The sequence below is a fragment of the Acipenser ruthenus genome, unplaced genomic scaffold (genome assembly GCF_902713425.1).
Source record: "Acipenser ruthenus unplaced genomic scaffold, fAciRut3.2 maternal haplotype, whole genome shotgun sequence".
In the NCBI taxonomy this organism is placed as follows: Eukaryota; Metazoa; Chordata; class Actinopteri; order Acipenseriformes; family Acipenseridae; genus Acipenser; species Acipenser ruthenus.
The window spans coordinates 102,996-127,500 of record NW_026708155.1 but is presented as its reverse complement, the minus strand read 5'-3'; the positions used below and the strand labels follow the sequence as shown (position 1 = coordinate 127,500).

General features: G+C 46.2%; 2 protein-coding genes across 2 annotated transcripts in view; one reads left to right on the top strand and one right to left on the bottom strand.

The window, feature by feature from the left end:
- The window catches only part of si:dkeyp-117b11.1 (B-cell linker protein), a 15,021-nt gene extending 1,738 nt beyond the window's left edge, over positions 1 to 13,283 (top strand). Inside the window, exons 2-17 of the mRNA XM_059020104.1 lie at positions 95 to 120; positions 1,062 to 1,096; positions 2,182 to 2,219; positions 3,191 to 3,284; positions 3,734 to 3,795; positions 4,036 to 4,093; positions 4,471 to 4,593; positions 5,278 to 5,306; positions 5,766 to 5,805; positions 6,628 to 6,709; positions 7,627 to 7,657; positions 7,892 to 7,913; positions 8,683 to 8,729; positions 8,998 to 9,066; positions 9,462 to 9,620; positions 12,741 to 13,283. Of these exons, the coding sequence (XP_058876087.1) occupies positions 95 to 120; positions 1,062 to 1,096; positions 2,182 to 2,219; positions 3,191 to 3,284; positions 3,734 to 3,795; positions 4,036 to 4,093; positions 4,471 to 4,593; positions 5,278 to 5,306; positions 5,766 to 5,805; positions 6,628 to 6,709; positions 7,627 to 7,657; positions 7,892 to 7,913; positions 8,683 to 8,729; positions 8,998 to 9,066; positions 9,462 to 9,620; positions 12,741 to 12,857 (1,032 nt within the window). The 3' untranslated portion in view covers positions 12,858 to 13,283. The remainder of the gene's footprint in view (positions 1 to 94; positions 121 to 1,061; positions 1,097 to 2,181; positions 2,220 to 3,190; positions 3,285 to 3,733; positions 3,796 to 4,035; positions 4,094 to 4,470; positions 4,594 to 5,277; positions 5,307 to 5,765; positions 5,806 to 6,627; positions 6,710 to 7,626; positions 7,658 to 7,891; positions 7,914 to 8,682; positions 8,730 to 8,997; positions 9,067 to 9,461; positions 9,621 to 12,740) is intronic.
- A 2,163-nt stretch (positions 13,284 to 15,446) lies between these two features.
- LOC117397916 (peptidyl-prolyl cis-trans isomerase-like) lies at positions 15,447 to 21,756 on the bottom strand. The gene is made up of 5 exons (XM_059020098.1): positions 21,595 to 21,756; positions 17,285 to 17,315; positions 16,815 to 16,903; positions 16,320 to 16,492; positions 15,447 to 15,900 (listed from the first exon to the last, which is right to left on the bottom strand). The coding sequence occupies exons 1-5, from the start codon at positions 21,661 to 21,663 to the stop codon at positions 15,768 to 15,770; spliced, it is 495 nt and encodes a 164-aa protein (XP_058876081.1). The 5' UTR covers positions 21,664 to 21,756; the 3' UTR covers positions 15,447 to 15,767.
- Positions 21,757 to 24,505: the final 2,749 nt, after the last annotated feature.

Genomic DNA, 24,505 nt, shown 5'->3' with positions numbered 1-24,505 from the left:
AAACGGCGCTCCGGGACCGGCGTCGGACACGGCTCCCAGGGTAACAGGGCGATCCTTCTTACATTTTTCAACCTTTTCTTTTTGTCTTTCACAGAGTTTTCTAGGCAGATTTAAGAAACCGTAAGTATCGAATAAATACATCATAATGAATACACAATGTATTTTTTTTTATCTTACTCTTAATTGTATTATTACTTGCACTGTGATTCTTGAAATGTATTTTTGTTTACGACTGTAAGTTGTCCTGGATAAGGGCGTCTGCTAAGAAATAAATAAATAAATAATAATAATAATAATAATAATAATAATAATAATAATAATAATAATAATAATGAATACACGTGTCCGTGTATTAGGACACCCCATCGCTTCTGTAGTTCTGATTTGCTGTGCGTCTGAAATCAAACCGCTGGAGATGAAACTCCAAAACAGGCAAGTGAGCGATTGTCTCATTTAATGGATGATTTTAACAGACCACACGTGCGATTCATTTAAAATAGTCACGAGAAAAGGAACACAGAGCCACACGCGATAAAACGCAGGAGACTTTTTAGAAGTTGTTTAAGACGCCAGATTAAAGCACAAAGCGGTCTGACATTTTCACACACGAGTGTGTTTCTATATCACTGATTACTGAGCGGAGATTGAAATTCTCACACCCAGAGGTTTGCATGCAGGCGGGTATATGAAGGATATCGATGACACATCTTGAGGTGTTCTGATACATCTGCACACGGCTGTATATTATATTATATTAATAATATTTAGATTTGGGATGGTCCCATTCAAACTGCTTGATATTATTTTAGCAATAAAACAAACACAAAAAAAAGTTTCACGCTGTCGTTTCTCTTGCTTATCTTTTGCGATGCCTTTCCTGTTTTCCAAATGTCGATTCTCTTTTATCCCTAATCTGCTTTTATCTGTTTAAAAAATATATATATTTATTTAAATACCGTTTCAGCCCTCCCTTCCTCCTTGCTCCTCCCCTGACTGCTGTGAGCGCATTGTGATGTCATAGAATTTCAACCTGGGTTAACCCCGCCTCTTCTCTCTCATAGGCTCGGTGTCCCGCCAGCCCCGCCCAGAAGAGTAGGTGAGTGATGAGGTCACGCGTGTCATTCTCTTGCCCTCTTTGAGTGACGTACACACTCAGGCTAAATGCGGTTGTGAGTTCACCTTGAGTTCATCTAAATCCGGTTTGTATGCACACACAGTTCGGTTACAAAGGGCAGCGACAACCGCACTAAATCCAGTTCAGAACAAGTAGAGAGTTCGGTTATTAATTCAGTTCCGTTAGTTAATGAGCGCTAACTGTGTGTGTGTGTGTGTATTACAACCGCACTAACACAACCGCAGGTGGGGTGCTCCGTGGATTTCTGCGCAAATTATAAATATGGCTAAATATATATATATATATATATACAGGTGCCTGATGAGCCAAGATGATTTTGTAATATTGATGTAAATAGTAAATTCATAACAATGGTAAATAGTGCATAGATATAACATACTTTTTATTTTATTTAATCAAAGTACAGTTGTATAATATTTTGTTGTAAGAAAAAAAATAAAATAAATTATATATATATGGTTTTGCAGCTTAAATAAAACAATATGGGAGACTTCCTATCCCCAAACGCCATCCTGCGACCGCAACTCGTTTTTCCACCGATAACGCGACGTCTCATTTGTGTGTCTTTTGGTGCTCCAGGAAATGTCTCAGTAAAACGACAAAGACGCGTATACGACTCCTTAGACATGCGTGGATTTTTAATCCAGTCATTTGGAATCCACTCAAGTCGTCCCCACCGGCCTTCTGGTCGGAAGGTCGCCCTTGTGTTTCGATCTACCCTCGCGGTGCTGCAGATCGTTGCCACTCTATTCAGCAGTGCAGGAAAATCAAAACGGAGTCTGGTTTTGCAGAAAGCATCGCTGCGCCTCGAGAGCTCTCGACCGATGACGCACAAACACGTTGTCACACAAGACCCCCCACGATCGGCGTGTAATGAGGGTCCGAGTTCAGAGGTCTGTTTAAACAGGGAGGGCAGGGGGCCGGCCCGAACCTGGAGGAGTGGACGTGAGCCCGCTCGAGTTCTCCTCTCCTTCAATATCACGCGTGTTACTGCTTGAACAAATTACAACTTGACTTTAAATTGTATTTTTATTTTTCCGTTGCAGACACCGGCAGCGATAAGGGATGGCCCGCGGACGAGTTTGTGAGTATCGTTTTTAAAAAAAAATATAATGTCATACCCAGGTTTGAATTCCTAAACAGACAGACACCGCTGTCACGTCAGTCTGTGCTACCTATCAAATGGTCCTACTTTGAGTACTGCGCATGCCCAGACTAGTTTCACCCTGCACTGCGCATGCCTAGACTAGTTTCACCCTGCACTGCGCATGCCTAGACTAGTTTCACCCTGCACTGCGCATGCCTAGACTAGTTTCACCCTGCACTGCGCATGCCTAGACTAGTTTCACCCTGCACTGCGCATGCCCAGATAATTTGCACACCGCTTTGTAGTTTTCCAGCTACTTATAACAGAAAAACTGATCGCAATTGAAAAAAAAATGTGACATTTCGAAATCTATTATTATTATTATTATTATTATTATTATTATTATTATTATTATTATTATTATTATTATTTATTTCTTAGCAGATGCCGCTATTCAGGGCGACTTACAGTCGTAAACAAATACGTTTCAATAGGAGTCTTTAACCACTGGACCGCAATAGGAGGCTGTGTGGTCTAGTGGTTAAAGAAAAGGGCTTGTAACCAGGAGGTCCCGGGTTCAAATCCCACCTCAGCCACTGACTCATTGTGTGACCCTGAGCAAGTCACTTAACCTCCTTGTGCTCCGTCTTTCGGGTGAGACGTAGTTGTAAGTGACTCTGCAGCTGATGCATAGTTCACACACCCTAGTCTCTGTAAGTCGCCTTGGATAAAGGCGTCTGCTAAATAAACAAATAATAATAATTTCAAGAGTCACAGTACAAGTATTAATACAATTAAGAACAAGATCAAATACAATACAGTGACTTCAGAAATCTAACAGGAAACACTACTGTAGCTACTATGGCTTCTGATAAACTTTTTTTGCGATATCATTTTGTAGTTTCTTTGATTACATGATGTTAAAAAAAATACTATTACATCACTCTCCCCTCCCCTTCCTGTTTCAGGACGATGACGGCGAGGACACTTACGAAGCGCCCCCCTGCGAGCGCATGAAACTACCGCCCCCCCGGCAACAAGAGGAGGAGGATGTGTACCTGGGTACGAGGGGGGGGGCAAGGGGCGGGGCCACGCATCACAGAGCAGGGATGGGAATGAGACTCCCGTTGCACAGCAGTGTGATCCAGGAGTTTAATAATCAGACACACCTGAGCTTGTTAGCTAGACACACTGGGGCTGATCAAGCTGCTAGTAAAACCTGGACTGGGTGACACTGCTGTGCAATAGGAGTCTGATTGCCAGCCCTGTTGTCATTATTATTATTATTATTATTATTATTATTATTATTATTATTATTATTATTATTATTATTGTTATTATGTGTGAAGGGTAGCTGACTGCAGGTTGTTGGGTTTGCTATGGATCTAATAAGTGTTACAGACACACTGAGCCTCACAGTCATGTGTCTGTGTAACTGAATTTAATTGAGTTGATTTTGTAGAAAACAGTCATGATTTCCAGTCTGACTCTCTCTCTCTCTCTATCTCAAGAGAGGACATCTTCGAACCCTGGTAACCCCCCCCCACAGATCCCTGCCCCCAGACCTGTCAAGGTGAGCACACTGCCAGGGCTGTCTGTCTGTCTGTCTGTCTGTCTGTCTCTGCTGCACTCAGTGTGTCTCTTGTGTGTCTGTCTGTCTCTGTGTGTCTCTCAGTGCATCTCTGTGTCTCTGTGCGTCTCTGTGTCTCTGTGCAGGGCTCAGTGTGTCTCTGTGTGTGTGTGTGCAGGTTCAGTGTGTGTGTTCAGGGTCAGGGCTCAGTCTCACTCCTGCTTGTTTCTCCTCGTCTTGCAGAACTCGAGGTGGGTGCCGGAGATTGAAGAGCAGTACTTCAACCCCGGCGCCAAGAAACGTAACCCTGAGCTTTAATGCATTTCAATACACTGTGCGGAGGCAGCGATCACATCGGCAAACTGAAATGAATACCAAAGAATGAGCGTTCTCTCACTGTCACTCTCACACTCTCACACTCACTCTCACTCTCACATTCACTCTCTCACTCTCTCACACTGTCACTCACACTCTCACTCACATTCACTCTCGCACTCTTACACACACTCTCTCACTCTTACACACTCACTCTCACACTGTCTCACTCTCTCACACTGTCACTCTCATTCTGGCACTCTCTCCTCTCTCTCACTCTCTCCTCTCTCTCACTCTCCTCTCTCACTCTCTCCTCTCTCACTCTCTCCTCTCTCTCACTCTCTCCTCTCACTCCTGTTTCAGCTCCGCAGATCAATCGGGAAGCGAAGCCCGGGAACGCTATGAAAGCCCCGCCCCCAAAGAGAGACCCCGCCCCCGGCCGCCTGCCCCCCCGCAGACCAGCCCCCGCAGCCCAGCCCGAGGAAGGTACCGCAGAGCAGCGTGGATACACGCACACACACACACGCTCGCGCCCGCACATACACACAGGGACACACACAAACACACACGCACTCTCACGCACGCACGCAAACACACGCACGCAGACAAACAAATTATTATTTATTTTGTAATTTCTTTGGCAATACGTCTACTGTAGTCCTGCTAATAAAGCATCTTTGAATAGAGAGAGAGAAACAGAGCGAGAGTGAGAGAGGAGTATTGTGTATTATACAGCGCCCCCTGTAGTCTGGCCGGGCGCCTGCGGGCTTGCCTGCAAGCTGCCCAGAGCTGCGTTGTCCTCCGACGCTGTAGCTCTGAGGCGGCTGCACGGTGAGTCTGCAGAGTGTAAAGAAGCGGGCGGCTGACGCACACGCTTCGGAGCACAGCGTGGGTTCATCTTCACCCCTCCCGAGTCAGCGCGGGGGGTGGCAGTGGTGAGCCGGGTTGAAATAAAAATAAATAAGTAAATAATAATAATAATTGGGCTTTCCAAATTGGGGAGAAAAAAAACAAAAACATTGGCGATTCCAAATGACAATAAATATATTTTCAACACATATTTTTTTCAAAAGCTGTTCTGTATTCCATGCATTATATCTCTGCTCTGTTGAATGTGTCGCCGCGCTGGTGGCCCTCCTCTAACCGCCCTGCTCTGTGCTTGTCTTTCAGACGTCTACCTGGATCCCAACGAAGGGCAGGTAGGCCTCACTGCAGCCAGCAGGCTTCACATTATTGTTATTATTATTATTATTATTATTATTATTATTATTATTATTATTATTATTATTCATGAGTCATTTAGCAAGGCGCTTTTATCCAAAGCGACTTAGAGAGACTAGGGGGGTGAACTCTGCTTCATCAACAACTGCTGCTGCTGCTGCTGCTGCAGAGTCACTTCCAATAGGAGCTCGTTTGTATGACGTCTCATCCGAAGGACGGAGCACAAGGAGGTTCAGTGACTTGCTCAGGGTCACAGGCAGTGAGTCAGCGGCTGAGCCGGGATTTGAACCTCCTGGTATCCAGCCCCTTTTCTTTAACCGCTGGACCACAAAAAAAAAATAATGACTGTGAGAAGTGTGTGTTAGGTATGGCAGGTGTTTCCAATTTTGTGTCCGGGCCCCAGTCTGTGCTGACTGCTCTCTCTGTGTTCTCTGCAGGGGGATGGTGATGAGGAGCTGTATCTGGAACCCAACACCGGTGAGTCGGGCACCCTTCAAGAGACGTTGTGACTCGCATGTCACTCGAGATATAACTTGCTGTGTTCCGTCCCTCCTGCTGTACCCTGCTCCGCCCCTCCTGCTGTACCCTGCTCCGCCCCTCCTGCTATACCCTGCTCCGCCCCTCCTGCTGTACCCTGCTCCGACCCTCCTGCTCTGCACTGGACTCTCCTTACCTCAGCACCGCGTTACTGGATCCTCAGCTGATGCGCTATCCTTGCACTATTGCACTGCTAACATGTCACTGTAGATATAACTTGCTGTGATCCTAACTGGCTGCATCCTAGTTCATATTGTATTCTAGTAGTATTATTATTATTTGCACTGACTGTAAACTACACTGTGTTTAAATATGAAGCTTGCATTGTAACCCTGTACTGCCCTGTAACACCTGTGTGAGTCGCCTGGGATAAAGACATCTTGCTTTTAATTAATAATTACTTTTAATTTGAGTAACAGTTTCATAATCCAGTGAGGGTATTATGTATTTATTATTTACTCATTTATTTTATTTTTATAAATATGTTTTTGTGTAAATGTTTTAAATAAGCCTAAATGCAATCTTATAATCCTTCAGTGATAGCGATGACGTCATCATACCATACGATGACATCATCATACCGTACGATGACATCATCATACCGTACGGTGACAAACGCTCCAGCGTTTTTTTAAGCCGACCGGCAATGTGCATCGCAGATCTGTTTTTGCGATCCATTTATAAACTGGACCCAAATTTGAAGGAGAGGCTAACCAGGCAGATCCAATTCAATTCACATTCTGTCTGTGTGTCTGTTTCCAGCCTGCCCCCCCAGCCCACGGAACGCAGCCAAACTGGGGGTGTCCCCCCCCTCGCCGGGACCCTGCAGCTATAGGAACCCCCTGTGAGTACCAGCGACCCCTGATTTCAGTGTGTGTGCGTGTGTGCGTGCGTATGTGTGTAGGGCTGTACTGACTCACTGTGTGTTGGTGAATCGTGTTACTTTCTTTACATGATGTATCGTGTTGTAACACAGGTCTGTATCGTTTGTATTGAAATACACGACCACAGCCCAGCGCATTGTAGTTAAAGAACTACAGCTCCCAGCATCCCTCGCCACTACCGCAGGTCAGGAGGCATGCTGGGAACTGTAGTCACAGCTAGGGCTGTACTGATTCACTGTGTATCAATGAATTGTGATGTTTTCTCTACATGACATATCGTATTGCAAGTCTGTATTGTTTGTATTGTAACACACTACTACGGAACAGCACATTGTTGTTAAACTACAGCTCCCAGCATCCCTCGCCACTGCCGCAGGTCAGGAGGCATGCTGGGAACTGTAGTCACAGCTAGGGCTGTACTGATTCACTGTGTATCAATGAATTGTGATGTTTTCTCTACATGACATATCGTATTGCAAGTCTGTATTGTTTGTATTGTAACACACTACTACGGAACAGCACATTGTTGTTAAACTACAGCTCCCAGCGTCCCTCACCACTGCCGCAGGTCAGGAGGCATGCTGGGAACTGTAGTCACAGCTAGGGCTGTACTGATTCACTGTGTATGGATGAATCGCGATGCTTTCTTTACATGATGCAGCGTATTGTAACAGAGGTCGGTATCGTTTGTATTGTAACACAAGACCACAGAACAGCATGCTGTAGATCACAGAGCGGTCCTTGAATGAAGAACCAGTGTGTTTTATAGCTGCTGCAAATCCTATCCTCTCTCTCTCGCTCTTTTTTTCATGTAGCTCAAAAGTCTGTAAAATAAATAAATAAATAAATAACTTTTTTTTTTGTTTTAATCTAACAGACCAAAGCCTCCATTGCCTCGGTCGAAATCAGTAAGTAGCTGCTGTCAATTAATTAATTAATTAATTAATTAATTAATTAATTAATTAATTAATTAATTAATTAAGTCCATTAGTGTTAATCTGAGCGGTGTTATTAATATCAGTCTCTCTCTCTCTCTCTCTCTCTCTCTCTCTCTCTCTCTGTATTCTCTCTCTCTCTCTCTCTCTCTCTCTCTCCTCTCTCTCTCTGTCTCTGTCTCCCTCTCTCTCTCTCTCTCTCTGTAGAAACTGGAATCCCAGCTTAACGGTACAGTGTCACGACGTTTCTCGTTTTATTTATTTATTTATGTATAATAAAAGAATAATACTTCAAGAATAATCCAAAATAGCTGCCCTTGTGCATGTTTATTAATATGCTTTACCAGACCTCTCTGTGCTTTACAATGCTTCCCTATGCTTTACCATACCTCTCTGTGCTTTACAATGCTTCCCTATGCTTTACCAGACCTCTCTGTGCTTTACAATGCTTCCCTATGCTTTACCAGACCTCTCTGTGCTTTACAATGCTTCCCTATGCTTTACCAGACCTCTCTGTGCTTTACAATACTTCCCTATGCTTTACCACACCTCTCTGTGCTTTACAATGCTTCCCTATGCTTTACCATCCCTCTCTGTGCTTTACAATGCTTCCCTATGCTTTACCAGACCTCTCTGTGCTTTACAATGCTTCCCTATGCTTTAACAGACCTCTCTGTGCTTTACAATGCCTCCCTATGCTTTACCAGACCTCTCTGTGCTTTACAATGCTTCCCTATGCTTTACCAGACCCCTCTCTGCTTTCACTATGACAGTATTTTAGAATTCAATTGAAGACACTGAAGAAAGCTGTAGTTTAAAATGTTTGTCTAGGTCACAAGCTGAGGTGTGTCTCATTATTAAACTCCTAGTGAAACCAGGACTGGATCAAACCGCTGTGCAACGGGAGTCTTATTCTCATATCTGAGCTTTGACACAAGAGCGGGACTCTGGGGTCACTCTGAGTTTGTGTTTAACTGTCTCCGCCCTCTTATTCTCAGCAGCCAATCCGACGTCAGTGAGGTCATCTCTGTCCAGTGGTCCCGAGGTGGGTGTGTCTGTTTGTTTACACTTCCTTCCTGTCAGCTGACACTTGGTGTTGGGGGGGGCGGGGGCTTCATTTCATTACAGTCTCACACTCCCCTTACCTTTCACAACCCCCTCTCTCCCTCTCCACCTTCTCTCTCTCTCTCCCTCCTCTCTGTCTCCCCGTCTCTCAATCTCTCTCTCTCTCTCTCTCTCTCTCTCTCTCTCTCTCTCTCTCTCTCTCTCTCTCTCTCTCCTCCCTCCTCTCTTTCTCTCTCTCTATCTCTCAGGGCTGTGACTGGTTTGCTGGTTCCTGTGATCGCAAGATGGCCGAGTCTCTGCTCTACAAGATAAACAAGGTAATGAGCAGAGAAGGCAGCTCAACGTACACACACACACACACACACACACACACACACACACACACGCACTGACACACACAGAGGCTGCTCAGCGTACACACACACACACACACACACACACAGAGAGGCAGCTCACCGTACACACACACACACACACAGAGAGGCAGCTCAGCGTACACACACACACACACAGAGGCAGCTCAGCGTACACACACACACACACACACACACACACACACACACACACACACACACACACACACAGAGGCTGCTCAGCGTACTCACCCTACACACACACACACACACACAGAGAGGCAGCTCAGCGTACACACACACACACACGCACACACCGTGTCTCTCTCGGTGTCCCTCTCAGCACGTCTCTGTTTCAGGACGGCTCGTTCCTGGTGCGTCTCAGCTCGGCTCAGGGTTCGAAGCAGCCCTACACTCTGGTGGTTCTGTACAAACACAAAGTCTACAACATCCCCGTGCGTTACCTGGAGACCAGCCGGCAGTACGCACTGGGGAAGGAGGGCAAGAAATCAGAGGAGGTGAGGGGGGGGCAAGAAATCAGAGGAGGTGAGGTGGGGAGGAGGAGGGGGGCAAGAAATCAGAGGAGGTGAGGGGGACAAGAAATCAGAGGAGGTGAGGGGGGGGGCAAGAAATCAGAGGGGGTGAGGGGGGCAAGAGGAGGAGGGGGGCAAGAAATCAGAGGAGGTGAGGGGGGAGGATGGCAAGAAATCAGAGGAGGTGAGGTGGGGAGGAGGAGGGGGGCAAGAAATCAGAGGAGGTGAGGGGGACAAGAAATCAGAGGAGGTGAGGGGGGGGGCAAGAAATCAGAGGGGGTGAGGGGGGCAAGAGGAGGAGGGGGGCAAGAAATCAGAGGAGGTGAGGGGGGAGGATGGCAAGAAATCAGAGGAGGTGAGGTGGGAGGAGGGGGGGCAAGAAATCAGAGGAGGTGAGGTGGGGAGGAGGAGGAGGGGGGCAAGAAATCAGAGGAGGTGAGGTGGGAGGATGGCAAGAAATCAGAGGAGGTGAGGTGGGGAGGAGGAGGAGGAGGGGCAAGAAATCAGAGGAGGAGGAGGGGGGCAAGAAATCAGAGGAGGTGAGGGGGGCAAGAAATCAGAGGAGGTGAGGGGGGAGGATGGCAAGAAATCAGGGGAGGTGAGGTGGGAGGAGGGGGGGCAAGAAATCAGAGGAGGTGAGGTGGGGAGGAGGAGGGGCAAGAAATCAGAGGAGGTGAGGGGGGCAAGAAACCAGAGGAGGTGAGGGGGGAGGATGGCAAGAAATCAGAGGAGGTGAGGGGGACAAGAAACCAGAGGAGGTGAGGGGGGACAAGAAACCAGAGGAGGTGAGGGGGGCAAGAAATCAGAGGAGGTGAGGGGGGACAAGAAACCAGAGGAGGTGAGGGGGGCAAGAAACCAGAGGAGGTGAGGGGGGACAAGAAATCAGAGGAGGTGAGGGGGGAGGATGGCAAGAAATCAGAGGAGGTGAGGGGGACAAGAAACCAGAGGAGGTGAGGGGGGACAAGAAACCAGAGGAGGTGAGGGGGGCAAGAAATCAGAGGAGGTGAGGGGGGACAAGAAACCAGAGGAGGTGAGGGGGGCAAGAAATCAGAGGAGGTGAGGGGGGAGGATGGCAAGAAATCAGAGGAGGTGAGGGGGACAAGAAACCAGAGGAGGTGAGGGGGGACAAGAAACCAGAGGAGGTGAGGGGGGCAAGAAATCAGAGGAGGTGAGGGGGGACAAGAAACCAGAGGAGGTGAGGGGGGACAAGAAACCAGAGGAGGTGAGGGGGGAGGATGGCAAGAAATCAGAGGAGGTGAGGGGGGAGGATGGCAAGAAATCAGAGGAGGTGAGGTGGGAGGAGGGGGGGCAAGAAATCAGAGGAGGTGAGGGGGGAGGATGGCAAGAAATCAGAGGAGGTGAGGGGGACAAGAAATCAGAGGAGGTGAGGGGGGCAAGAAATCAGAGGAGGTGAGGGGGGACAAGAAATCAGAGGAGGTGAGGTGGGGAGGAGGAGGGGCAAGAAATCAGAGGAGGAGGAGGGGGGCAAGAAACCAGAGGAGGTGAGGTGGGAGGATGGCAAGAAATCAGAGGAGGTGAGGGGGACAAGAAACCAGAGGAGGTGAGGTGGGAGGATGGCAAGAAATCAGAGGAGGTGAGGGGGGAGGATGGCAAGAAATCAGAGGAGGTGAGGTGGGAGGAGGGGGGGCAAGAAATCAGAGGAGGTGAGGGGGGAGGATGGCAAGAAATCAGAGGAGGTGAGGGGGACAAGAAATCAGAGGAGGTGAGGGGGGACAAGAAACCAGAGGAGGTGAGGGGGGCAAGAAATCAGAGGAGGTGAGGGGGGAGGATGGCAAGAAATCAGAGGAGGTGAGGGGGACAAGAAACCAGAGGAGGTGAGGGGGGCAAGAAATCAGAGGAGGTGAGGGGGGCAAGAAATCAGAGGAGGTGAGGGGGGACAAGAAATCAGAGGAGGTGAGGGGGGCAAGAAACCAGAGGAGGTGAGGGGGGAGGAGGGGGGGCAAGAAATCAGAGGAGGTGAGGTGGGGAGGAGGAGGGGCAAGAAATCAGAGGAGGTGAGGTGGGAGGATGGCAAGAAATCAGAGGAGGTGAGGGGGACAAGAAACCAGAGGAGGTGAGGGGGGAGGATGGCAAGAAATCAGAGGAGGTGAGGGGGGAGGATGGCAAGAAATCAGAGGAGGTGAGGGGGACAAGAAATCAGAGGAGGTGAGGGGGGACAAGAAACCAGAGGAGGTGAGGGGGGCAAGAAATCAGAGGAGGTGAGGGGGGACAAGAAATCAGAGGAGGTGAGGGGGGCAAGAAATCAGAGGAGGTGAGGGGGGCAAGAAATCAGAGGAGGTGAGGGGGGCAAGAAATCAGAGGAGGTGAGGGGGGAGGATGGCAAGAAATCAGAGGAGGTGAGGGGGGGAGGAGGAGGGGGGGCAAGAAATCAGAGGAGGTGAGGTGGGGAGGAGGAGGGGCAAGAAATCAGAGGAGGAGGAGGGGGGCAAGAAATCAGAGGAGGAGGAGGGGGGCAAGAAATCAGAGGAGGAGGAGGGGGGCAAGAAATCAGAGGAGGAGGAGGGGGGAGGATGGCAAGAAATCAGAGGAGGTGAGGGGGGAGGATGGCAAGAAATCAGAGGAGGTGAGGGGGACAAGAAATCAGAGGAGGTGAGGGGGGACAAGAAACCAGAGGAGGTGAGGGGGGCAAGAAATCAGAGGAGGTGAGGGGGGCAAGAAATCAGAGGAGGTGAGGGGGGAGGATGGCAAGAAATCAGAGGAGGTGAGGGGGGGAGGAGGAGGGGGGGCAAGAAATCAGAGGAGGTGAGGTGGGGAGGAGGAGGGGCAAGAAATCAGAGGAGGAGGAGGGGGGCAAGAAATCAGAGGAGGAGGAGGGGGGCAAGAAATCAGAGGAGGAGGAGGGGGGCAAGAAATCAGAGGAGGTGAGGGGGGAGGATGGCAAGAAATCAGGGGAGGTGAGGGGGAGGGGGTACACCAGTTCACTATGTTCAGTATTAAAGTTGCGAGAAATATAAAATGATGATATTGTTTTAAGATGGATATTTTTTTTAATAAAATGTTTAATTCCCTCTACCCTCTCCTCTTGCCTCTATCCCCCTTCTCTCTCTCTGCTCCACCTGTCCCCTCCTCCTCTCTCCTCCCCAGCTTTTCTCCAGTCTCTGTGACATCATCGATCACCACAGGAAGAACCCTCTCCTCCTGATTGACAGCAAGAGCAACGCCAAGTACAGCAGCCTCCTGACTCACGCGGCGCGGGCCTGAGCGGACAGGGAGAGACCGCGGAGCTCTAGAGACGCACACAATCACTGGAAGTGATGAGAAGCACCAGGACGGAGCCCGAACACTAAACACAGCAGCTGCAGCTCTCTCAGCCTCACCCTCGCACGCATGCATTACTGAAAACAGCAGAAACGAAAAGTAGCTTTGGACACATCATAAATATATTTTTCATGGCAATTTTTTTTTTTTTTTTGTTAATTTATATGTGGGGAAAAATGAATGAAATATCAGAAAACTCTGGGGCTCGGCAAGTTCCTAAATCTGTAATAATTCTTATTGTTGTTGTTGTTATTTTCAAGTTCTTGTTATTTATTTAAAGCAATGATACGTATTATTTTTATTTTTGATGCTGACTTTTCTTCCGGTGTGTAACTTATTATAAACGATTAAAAAGTGTAATTAAACAAATGAATGTGCAGGTTTTTATTCTCCGCAATTTCACAATGTGTTCACTGGAGGGCGCCAAAGCATTGACTACCCGGGACAGGACATCACGCCAACCGAGCTCTCAATTACTTAACTAGACCCGTCATTGAACTCATAATTCACTTAATTAGACTGGTTTACTTGTTTTCCGTCCGTCCATCCATCCACTCGTCTGTCCGGACGGACGGACGGGTGGACGGACAGACAGACAGACAGACAGACAGACAGACAGACAGACAGACGGACGGACGGGTGGGTGGACGGACGGACAGACGGGTGGACGGACGGACAGACGGATAGACAGACGGACATACAGACAGACGGACGGACGGACAGACGGACGGACAGACAGACAGACAGACGGACGGACGGGTGGGTGGACGGACGGACGGACAGACAGACAGATGGACGGGTGGACGGACGGACGGACGGACAGACAGACGGGTGGACGGACAGACAGACGGACGGGTGGACGGACGGACAGACAGACGGACAGACAGACAGACAGACGGACGGGTGGATGGGTGGACGGACGGACGGGTGGACGGACAGACAGACGGACAGGAGGATGGACGGACGGACAGACGGGTGGGTGGATGGACGGACAGACAGACAGACGGGTAGATGGACGGACGGACGAACAGGCTTGGCTAATTAGATTGATTATAAGCTGGCTGGCAGTGCCTCATGTATTATATAAATTTATGATTGAAAAGTACGGAAATGGTTGAGATTACCGACAATTTTTTTTCTTACAATTTGTAAACTCAAGCGACAAAACAGTAACACTCAGTTACAAAATATATCTATATATAACCTCCACACGCAGGGGATAGTTATAAATGTGTTCTTTTTTTGTTTTGCAAAGTGCATTTTTTCACTTCATATTTTGTAAATTTAATGTTTTTTTTTGTTTTATATTGTACTGGTTACCTTACATCTCCTTTTTTCATACTTTTTCATATTTATTTGGGTGGCTTCCTTCATATATATATATATATATATATATATATATACACACACCCACACATATATATATATATATATATATACACACACACACACACATATATATATATATACTGATGGAGTAACACAAAGTACGTGTAGAAATTATAGTTAAAAAAAAAATGAAAGGACCAAGGCTGGTTTCACAGACCCTGATCAGCCCTAACCCTAAACGAGCCTGATGTTATTTTTGATAACCCCAGGATCAGGCTGATCAAGGTATGACACTAGCCGTTAATACCCCCTCCCGCTTCACTTTGAAACTTTGCAGGGAGATGAAAAGTTTCCATCACCCAGCGAGGAAGGAAAGCCACGCCCCGTGGAGCTATGACATCACTCCCTGTACTTCTCCACATATTCCCCAGACCTGGAGGAGGGGGGGGGGGGTGAAGCACTGCTCCGCATTGGTGTATTAAACTAATGGAAAGACTGGGGTTCAGTGATGTCTGTTAATATTGAAATGATCAGGAGCCAGGAGTTTGAGCAGGGTTACAAACTCACACTAGCCCTGCTGCTGCTGCACCCAGTCCTGGGGTTCAGAACTCCCCTCCATGAAATCTATTAGGCATGTCATATGCAGACAGGCTAAAATAAATGAATCTATTCAGTCTGGAACAAACAAGACTACGCAGTGAACCAATTCAAGCAGTCACACTCCTAAAAGGTATAGACAATGTCGACCCAGGGGACTTTTTCGACCTGAAAAAAAGAAACAAGGGCCAGGGGTCACAAATGGAGATTAGATAAAGGGGCATTCAGAACAGAAAATAGGAGGCACTTTTTTTTTTTACACAGAGAATTGTGAGGGTCTGGAACCAACTCCCCAGTAATGTTGTTGAAGTTGACACCCTGGGATCCTTCTAGAAGCTGCTTGATGAGATTCTGGGATCAATAAGCTACTAACAACTAAACGAGCAAGATGGGCTGAATGGAGCGTCCTCTCGATTGGAAACTTGTTTTTAATATTGAAATGATCAGAAGACGGGAGTTTGAGCAGGGTTACAAACTCACACTAGCCCTGCTGCTGCTGCACCCAGTCCTGAGGTTCAGAGCTCCCCTCAGTGAAGTCTAGTATTAATATTGAAGTGATCAGGAGCCAGGAGTTTGAGCAGGGTTAGAAAGAAGACACACGCACTGTTCGGTTTGTCATCTGATCTTTAATTCTTTTCCATGTAAGTTGTTTGTTTCTTTTATACACAATCTGGAGTCCGACCCAAAGAAGCCCGTCGAGTATTCATGGAAAAAAAAATAAAAAACAAAATAATAATGACGACTCCTGGTAGAACGCAGCAACATCACCTAACTGAATAGAAAAAAAAAACAAAAACATGAAGACTGGAGGGGGGGGGGGGATATCTTAAAAGAAACCCGCAGTGAACGACGTGGCTGTGCTGCGTGCTGGAATTGTGGGTGGTCCCGCACAGTGGGGGAGGGGAGGGGGAGGTTGGGTCAGGGGTCTCAGAGCTGGCCGCAGTCCGCCACGGTGACCTTGCGAGAGGTCTTGCCACTGGAAGAGCCGTAGCCTTCAACCTTCTTGATGATATCCATCCCCTCCACAACCTGACCGAACACCACATGCTTCCCATCCAGCCTGAGAGGGAGAGACACACACACAGACAGACAGAGAGAGAGAGACAGAGAGAGAGAGAGAGATGGAAATCAGACTCCTATTGCACAGCAGTGTCAGCCAGTCCAGGTTTTACTAGCAGCTTGATCAGCCCCAGTGTGTCTAGCTAACAAGCTCAGGTGTGTCTGATTATTAAACTCACAGTGAAACCAGGAATGGATCACACTGCTGTGCAATGGAAGGCTTATTCCCAGCCCTGCGATAATAAATGGATTATTATAATAATAATAATAAATAATAAAGGGATGGGAATCAGACTCCTATTGCACAGCAGTGTCGCCCAGTCCAGGTTTCCCTAGCAGCTTGTTTCTCCCCGTGTACACAGGCAGTAATCCCAGGCATGGTTCAGGGCACAGTGCGGGGGGGGGGGCGGGGGGGCTCACCAGGCGGTCTTGGCGGTGCAGACGAAGAACTGGGAGCCGTTGGTGTTAGGTCCTGCGTTGGCCATGGACAGGATCCCGGGGCCAGTGTGCTTCAGGCTGAAGTTCTCATCCTGGAACTTGTTCCCGTAGATGGACTTGCCGCCGGTCCCGTTGTGGTTGGTGAAGTCGCCGCCCTGGTGGGGAGAGGAAGAACCAGTTTCACAGCAGGTTTCTCCATTTAAATAGGTTTTAATATATATATAAATATATAAAAAATATATAATTTTCCTTGCTTGGGTTTGATACTGGGCAGCAGTGTGGAGTAGTGGTTAGTGGCATGGAGCAGAACAAAGCTGCAGACACAGAGCCAGCAACGTTTTGTTACTGAAATACCGTTTGGACCCCCTCCTCCCCCCCACCCCTGCTCAAGCGTATGAATTCAATACAGATGGACGTAGATGCACGCAAACGCAGTAAAATCAAAGCAGTGGCTGTTGTGTTCCGTCTCCTCAGTACCTGGCACATGAAGTCAGGGATCACTCTGTGGAAGCAGGAGCCCTTGTAGCCAAAACCCTTCTCCCCAGTGCACAGAGCACGGAAATTTTCTATAAAAAAAATAAATAAATAAATAAAATAAAAAAACACACACATGAGACTTCACCAGACACACATACATATATAACAAACAAACGTGAATCATAAATTAAACTAAACTTTACAGCAAGCATGGAGTAGTGGTCAGGGCTCTGGACTCTTGACCGGAGGGTCGTGGGTTCAATCCCAGGTTGGGGACACTGCTGCTGTACCCTTGAGCAAGGTACTTTACCTAGATTGCTCCAGTAAAAACCCAACTGTATAAATGGGGAATTGTATGTAAAAATAATGTGATATCTTTTAACAATTGCAAGTCGCCCTGGATAAGGGCGTCTAAGAAATAAATAATTGCGATATATAATTATCATGCAAACATATCGAACAGATCTTACCAGCAGTCTTCGGTACAACATCAGACCGGAGCTGAAAAACAAAACAGAAAAAAAAAAAAGACAGCAAGTTAGGTGTTGCTTCTCATGAATTATTTGTCAGACGTCTTTATTCCAGGCGACTCTCACAGGTGTTCCAGGGCAGTACAGGGTTACAATGCAAGCTTCATATTTAAACAGTGTAGTTTACAGTCAGTGCAAATAATAATAACACTACTGGAATACAATATGAACTAGGATGCAGCCAGTTAGGATCACAGCAAGTTATATCTACAGTGACAGTGCATAATGTTTTGAAATCATGAGAGATCTTGAAGAGTCTATTTTTAGAGGGTGAAATGCTGTGAAAACACGTCTAATTTCACTGCGAGGGGAAAAATAACCATGAGATCAGCGACTCCTGCACCCGACAGGTCCCCTGCCGCGCCTCCTCATGAGGAGAGACAGCTGCAGGAGAGAGGGAAGAGAGGAGGGGAGGAGGAGGAGGAGGAGGGGACCCAGGTGAGCCAATACACAGCTATGGACTAAAGATCTGCATCATCTAGAATTAAGACAGAGAGAGACAGAGAGAGAATATCTATCTATTTATCTATATATCGGTGCTGGGACATATCTGAACGAATATTTTGGCCTGTATTCGGATACAAAAAAAATCAGATGTTCATATTCAATACAAAATGTCAAATACCTGCCACTTACCGTCTCAAGAATTTACGCAACATTTACTAAATAAATAACATTATGAAAGAGCGCTCCGCGTAACACGAGAAATATTTCTCAAACAAACGCAGGCTCAACACAGCCGCTCTTGAGCCTCTATAAAAAAGTTTTAGGAAGGCAAAAAGTAAACAAACCAGATTATGTGAGCGCTACGGAAAGCCAGCTGGTTCAAAAAAAAAAACAAAAAAAAAAAAAACCTGCGCTGTGCTGCTTTAGGGCGAGACAGTAACCAGACAAGCAAGTCTTTCTGAAACGCCTCACGTCACCAGCACCCTGAAAACACGGTGCCGGGATTTATACAGACAATCAGATACTGTGCTGTGACTTGTGTGGAATGTAATAAAACTACAACCAAAAACGGACCCCGCCACGCCCTTCACAACATCATTCGGGTGTTTTAATTGAAGCGTTTTTAAAAGTTACAATTCCAGTTTTCGTTTCCTCGTTCAAGCTACAAAAATAAAACTGGTTCCTTCATGAACTCGTCGCGGTTTACCGTTAAACTGAAACGGCATGGAATGAAAAAACATGAGAAATAATGCATTGCCAGCTTCATACTATTTATTTAGGGAATAAACAAAACCACGTTTAACTTGAACTGCTATTTATCATCCTTAGTTTTGTTGTTAATTCACTGGGTAAAGAGTCCGACAACGTGTTTTTTACTCATGGATACATTTCCACTTCTAAAAGGCGCACACACGGGGCCCCCTGCTATGCAATCCATCTAAAAATCAGCTCTAAAAACAATAGGGTGCCTACAGAGTTAAGTATTAGCTGTGTGTATATATATCCTGCACTGTACTCCACCTCACAGGGTGAATATGCAGTATTTAGATTTTGAAAACGTGAAACTGTGACGCTGTGTCCGCCATTTTGGCTCTAGGGCTCCACAGTTTACTGCACAAAGCAGATCACACTAGAGCCGCCACGACACCGGTTTCTCAAATCTTAAAACACAACGGCAGGTCAATCTGGACCGCAGCAAAACGCCTTTTATTTGAACCCCTACTTGCTGACCATCAGCGCCTCCTTTCACCCGTTGACTTAAAACGGCCACCATCCAGCTGTTGTTCTGCAAGTCGCACTGGATAAGGGCGTCTGCGAACAAACAATATTTAAAAATTCTTAAATTGTTATGATCACGTTCATTGCAAACCGCAGAACAACCCTGCCTCAATAAAGTGTGTGATAACCCCACCCGCGCCTGATGCTGGTATTTTTCCCCCACACACACACAGCCAACATCCCCCACAGTACTTTCAAAACCAGGGTGTGGCGATTATGTATTGCTTTTAAAAACACACACACCCTGCGATTTAAGGCAGAAAATTTCTCTTCTGCCGGAACTGCCGCTCCGAATGTGATCCGCCCGGCGGCGTTCCAAATGGGAGGGGCTACCGACACCCACGTTCTGTGCCCCGCCCCTCACCTTTGCGAGATTGCACAACACCTGCATTTTAAAAATTAATGACTCTTTATAAAACGGTTAAAACTATCTGCATATCCCCGTGCACCGATCTCGCTTTTATTTTTAAAATATAACACGATTTTAAAAATAGCTTTTTTTCCCTAGCATTGATGCAATTAGACTGCGATCATTGGTAAAAGACAGCTCGTTAAATTATACACACACTGCAATTTATTCAGCACGGACACCGACAAACGAATTGGGGGGGGGGGGGGGGGGGGGGGATTAATGTAGTAATTGATAAAACTGAACACTCGGCGTTTATCCTGTTGGAATCGGATTCTCCTCGGACAGGAGACCAGTTTGCTGTATTTATTTGATTTTTAATTCTCTTTAAAAACCAGAAGACTGCCGAGTCGTGCCAAGCCACACCTTTTAATTGGCGCGGCGTGCATTTGCAAGGACACCTTATTTGGGTACGCATGGAGTATTTTAAGATTTTAAAAAAGGTAAGCGTTTTACACAGGCAAGAACCCCCTCCTAAACCAATACGTCATACGTTTCTTGACGCACGCCGGCTGCCGCTGCACGCAGCGTGGTCCGCAGTACCGACTGCAGCAGCAATGCGGACGGGTTGTTTGCAGCGGTTTTATAAAACGGGTACCACCCGAACCGATCGTGCAGCATTAGACAATTATATACATCTATGTAGTTACAAAGCATTGCCTGCAGTTGAAATGCATCAGTTTTAATATCACGTTCAGTGGAATAAAATTACGCATCCTACCCCGGCGCTTCGATTGGGTCTAGATTTATATACAAGGATTAATGTACAATATAATATAAAGCTTGCCTCCCTTCCTCGCCCACGTGTAGATCAGCTAAACAAAGAGGCGCGCCCTGCCGGGGACGCGCAGCGCGCACACGCTTAAACAGAACGCTGGTTTATATAGGAATTAAATACAGAAAAGTGTGCGGTTTACACACGAGATGTGTCTCCTTGCAAATTGCATGAATTAGCGACTGAATAAAAGCTATAATTAAGCAAAGCGTGGCCCAGCCTTGCATCCAGACAGGAGCAAGAAATATGGGGGATAAAAATGCCGATACTTCCGCTGGAAAAGCGACATCCACGTCGCACCCTCGCATCGATGGTGCGTTAACTTGTTTCAACAAAATATTGCGAAATTCTTATTTTTTAAACGAAGGCATTAACGCGATGCATCATAAATGCGGCATATTTCTACAGTCAGCCGGAGAAAAAGGACAAAACACCCGACTTCCGATCATTATACAAAAAAAATAATCATAAAACTAAGATACATTTTATCTCCCCCGTCCCTCGCTTTACACAACGGCTTCGTTTATTTATAGCACGCGGTTAGTTCTGCAATAGTTCGCTGCGGCGCAGTCCCTCTCTCGCACGCAATCAAATATATAAATTATTAAAATCCATGAGATCTCTACATCTACCCCAAAATGGCCTCTCGATTCTCCGACTCGCAAGATGACAATGAAATGGCGGCAGTAAAACAGACCGAGGAAAATCACGGACTTTCTCGTGAAAAATTCACACGCGTGTTTTTCCCACAACAACTTTACACTACTTATATACCCAAATCACTCATTTAATTGCATGCAATTCTTTACCGATACACATAACCTGTCATTAGTAGTTTTTTTTTTTCAAAAACCGTGCCCCAAAACGTGGCCTAACAACTCCACGCAAAACCGATACTTTTGCACAAGCGTTTCTTTCAAATACTGTACAGCTTAAAAAAAAAAACACGCAGCTCTGCACCAAGCAGCTTCTACTTGAATCTGACCGATGCACGCCCGTGTGTCGCTATAAATAACTGGACAAAACAAAACGCGTCTAACAGTAAGCAATGCAATCGGCAGCGTGTTTAACTATCACTTTGAAACCCGTTTGGAATATAAAAAACGTTGCTTTTAAAAAAAAAAAAAAAAAAACCATTTATCGTTGCATTATTTTTTTTTACACCTATTGTACAGATTTGAGTATTTTAATTATTATGGATGGGCCGATGCAGCAGGAGGCATACCGGCAATTTGTTAAATAAAGCAAAGCCAATACACCTTAGCAATGCAATATTATCATTACATTCTCGTTTTTAGACTTGCGTTTTCAAAAAAATGTTATATTTACAACTGCGATTACCTCCATAATAACTCTGCCGATGACCTGGCCGTCAATTGCCATGTCGAAGAAGACCCTAGGTAAAGCCATCGTGTCGGATTTGACTCGCTTGGTCTCGGTGCTAAAGCGTGCTGAATCAACCTCGTCCTACCCGGCTCAGGTTTGGAACAAAAAAGGTTTCGAATCCTGTGGACACGCTTTTATACGGCGGTAAGGCACCCGCAGGGAGCGCCCCGGCCAATAGAAGGGCCAGGAATATCGAATGACACCAGAGCGGACCAATAAAAAGGCGAGACGCCGCATTTTTTTTTTTTAAACGATAGGGGTGTGGTCATAGCAGAGGGGCGTAATCGACAACGAACGTGGCCAGTAAGCAAGAGATTTGGAACGCTTTGCCGGGAATTCTAATCCAATTAGGTGTCAGAAAGCAGTAATGGGCGGCGCTTGTAAACCGCCCACCCCCTCCCCGTATACAGAAGGTAATGAAACTGTGTCGCTCTGTCCGCCACGTTGGATCTGGAGCTCTATAGTTGACTTCACAAAGCAGACCGTGTTAGAGCCGCTATGGGGCCAGTTTCTCAATAGTCTTAACCCCACGGTAAATGCGGACGATTTTTTTTTCAATTCATGTAGTCTGGCTTTTATAACTTAATACTGGTTTAATAATGCAAGAATATACAATCATTTATAATGGTGCAATCCGGCCGGCTCAAACTGGTATTATTATTATTATTATTATTATTATTATTATTATTATTAGGGTTCCAGGCTGGCTTGGGAAGCCGGTTGTTATTGTAAAGATGTTTTTAATTTTTTTTTATTTTTTTTTATTTTTATTTTATTTTATTATTGTCCTTTTTCCTCCCAAAACTTTAAACGGCTCCAATCAACCAACCAAATAACCAAACAGCATGAAACTCGGCAGGTTTCATCCCGTGTAGCTTACAGTTCAGATGCAAAAACCATTGACGCATTTTTTGGGGAAAGCCTTTTAAAATCTTCTCCTTGGAAAGCGGTGAACCGATTGATCTGAAACCTGGACTTTGTAACAGACAGCGCTCGCCCATTTAAACGTGAAACACGACCTTATTCAGGTCGGGTGTAGAATTACACTGCTAGCCTTGTGACACCCTCGGAAATGAAGGACTACGCCTCACAGTAACCTGAGACGGACCGCATCTGCACCCGGCTCCATAGCACCGTCACTGCTTCAAAACCTATGCAAGCCTTGAGCAAGACCTCTCTACAGCGCCTTTCCAGTTTAACCCGTTCCAGCAGCGCCCCCGGGTGGTCGTCAGGTGTAATTGCACTTCAGGTTTGGTGTGCGCGTCTGCTCTCGGAGGACTCTGTTACAGTGACGTCAGAAATGTCGTTCTCTCCCTGTCTCTCTGATTGCGTACTGAGAGTTAATTTAAAAAAAAAACAAAAAAACACACACCTGAGCTTGTTACCTGTACACACTGTGGCTAATCAAGCTCCTAGTCTAACCTGGAGTGGGCAAAACTGCTATGCAATAGGAGTCTTATATCAATCCCTATTGTAAATTATGAAATGTTTGGAAAGTAGACTCGCAATCCACAGCAGTTTGAACCATTCCTGGTTTCACTGAGAGACACAGCTGAGCTTGTTACCAGATTATCATCCTACACAAGGGTCCCGCTCCAATAATGCCTTTATCTTCAGGGTATATATATGTAAATAAAAATAGGATAGCAGTGTGAAATAGTGGTCAGGGCTCTGGACTCTTGACCGGAGGGTCGTGGGTTCAATCCCAGGTGGGGGGACACTGCTGCTGTACCCTTGAGCAAAGTACTTTACCTGGATTGCTCCAGTAAAAACCCAACTGTATAAATGGGGAATTGTATGTAAAAATAATGCGATATCTTGTAACAATTGTAAGTTGCCCTGGATAAGGGTGTCTGCTAAGAAATATATAAGTGTTCTTGTATTGTTTGTTTCTGAGTCTGCTCGACTCGGGTCTCTCTCTGTATTAGTGCTGCATGGCCCTGCCTGGGGCACGAAGCGAAAAATAAATACAAATACATTGAAATTCCAGCAAACAATTCTGCTGTCACTGTAATGGTAATTCTTATTGATTTGTTGTGCATTTTCTTCTGTGTTTAAATCAAGCCTGGATTTTTTATATATATTTATATATATATGAGGCTGTGTGGTCCAGTGGTTAAAGAAAAGGGCTTGTAACCAGGAGGTCCCCGGTTCAAATCCCACCTCAGCCACTGACTCACTGTGTGACCCTGAGCAAGTCACTTCACCTCCTTGTGCTCCGTCTTTCGGGTGAGACGTAGTTGTAAGTGAATCTGCAGCTGATGCATAGTTCACACACCCTAGTCTCTGTAAGTCGCCTTGGATAAAGGTGGCTGCTAAATAAACAAATAAATAATAATAATAATAATAATAATAATAATAATAATAATAATAAATAATAATAAATAATATATATATTGAAGTGAGCACAGCTGAGCCCGTTACAAACAGACACCAGAAGGTTTTTGTTTTGTTTTTTTACACCAATTATCTTTAATAATAAAAAAGAAGAGTATGACACACACATTATATATATATATATATTATATATTATATATATATACCTTGAAATGACACACACTAGCATAGTCCTCCAGCATGTCCACTAAACCACGCCCCTCTAGAGATCCTCATCATCCACACTGTGAATCAGGGAGTCTCACAGGCAGCCCTAATGCTTCATTTAGAAGGGCAGCACTTATAAATAATGAAAGTCATTTTACAAGAAACAGGCAAGCTTGTCACTGCCATTCTAAATGTGTGCGTGTCGGTGTGCGTGCGTGCGTCAGTCAGTTTGCGTGTCTGTGTTTGTGTGTCAGTGCATCTGTGTCTGTGTGCGTGTCAGTGCCAGTGTGCATCTGTGTGTGTGCGTGTCAGTGCGTATCTC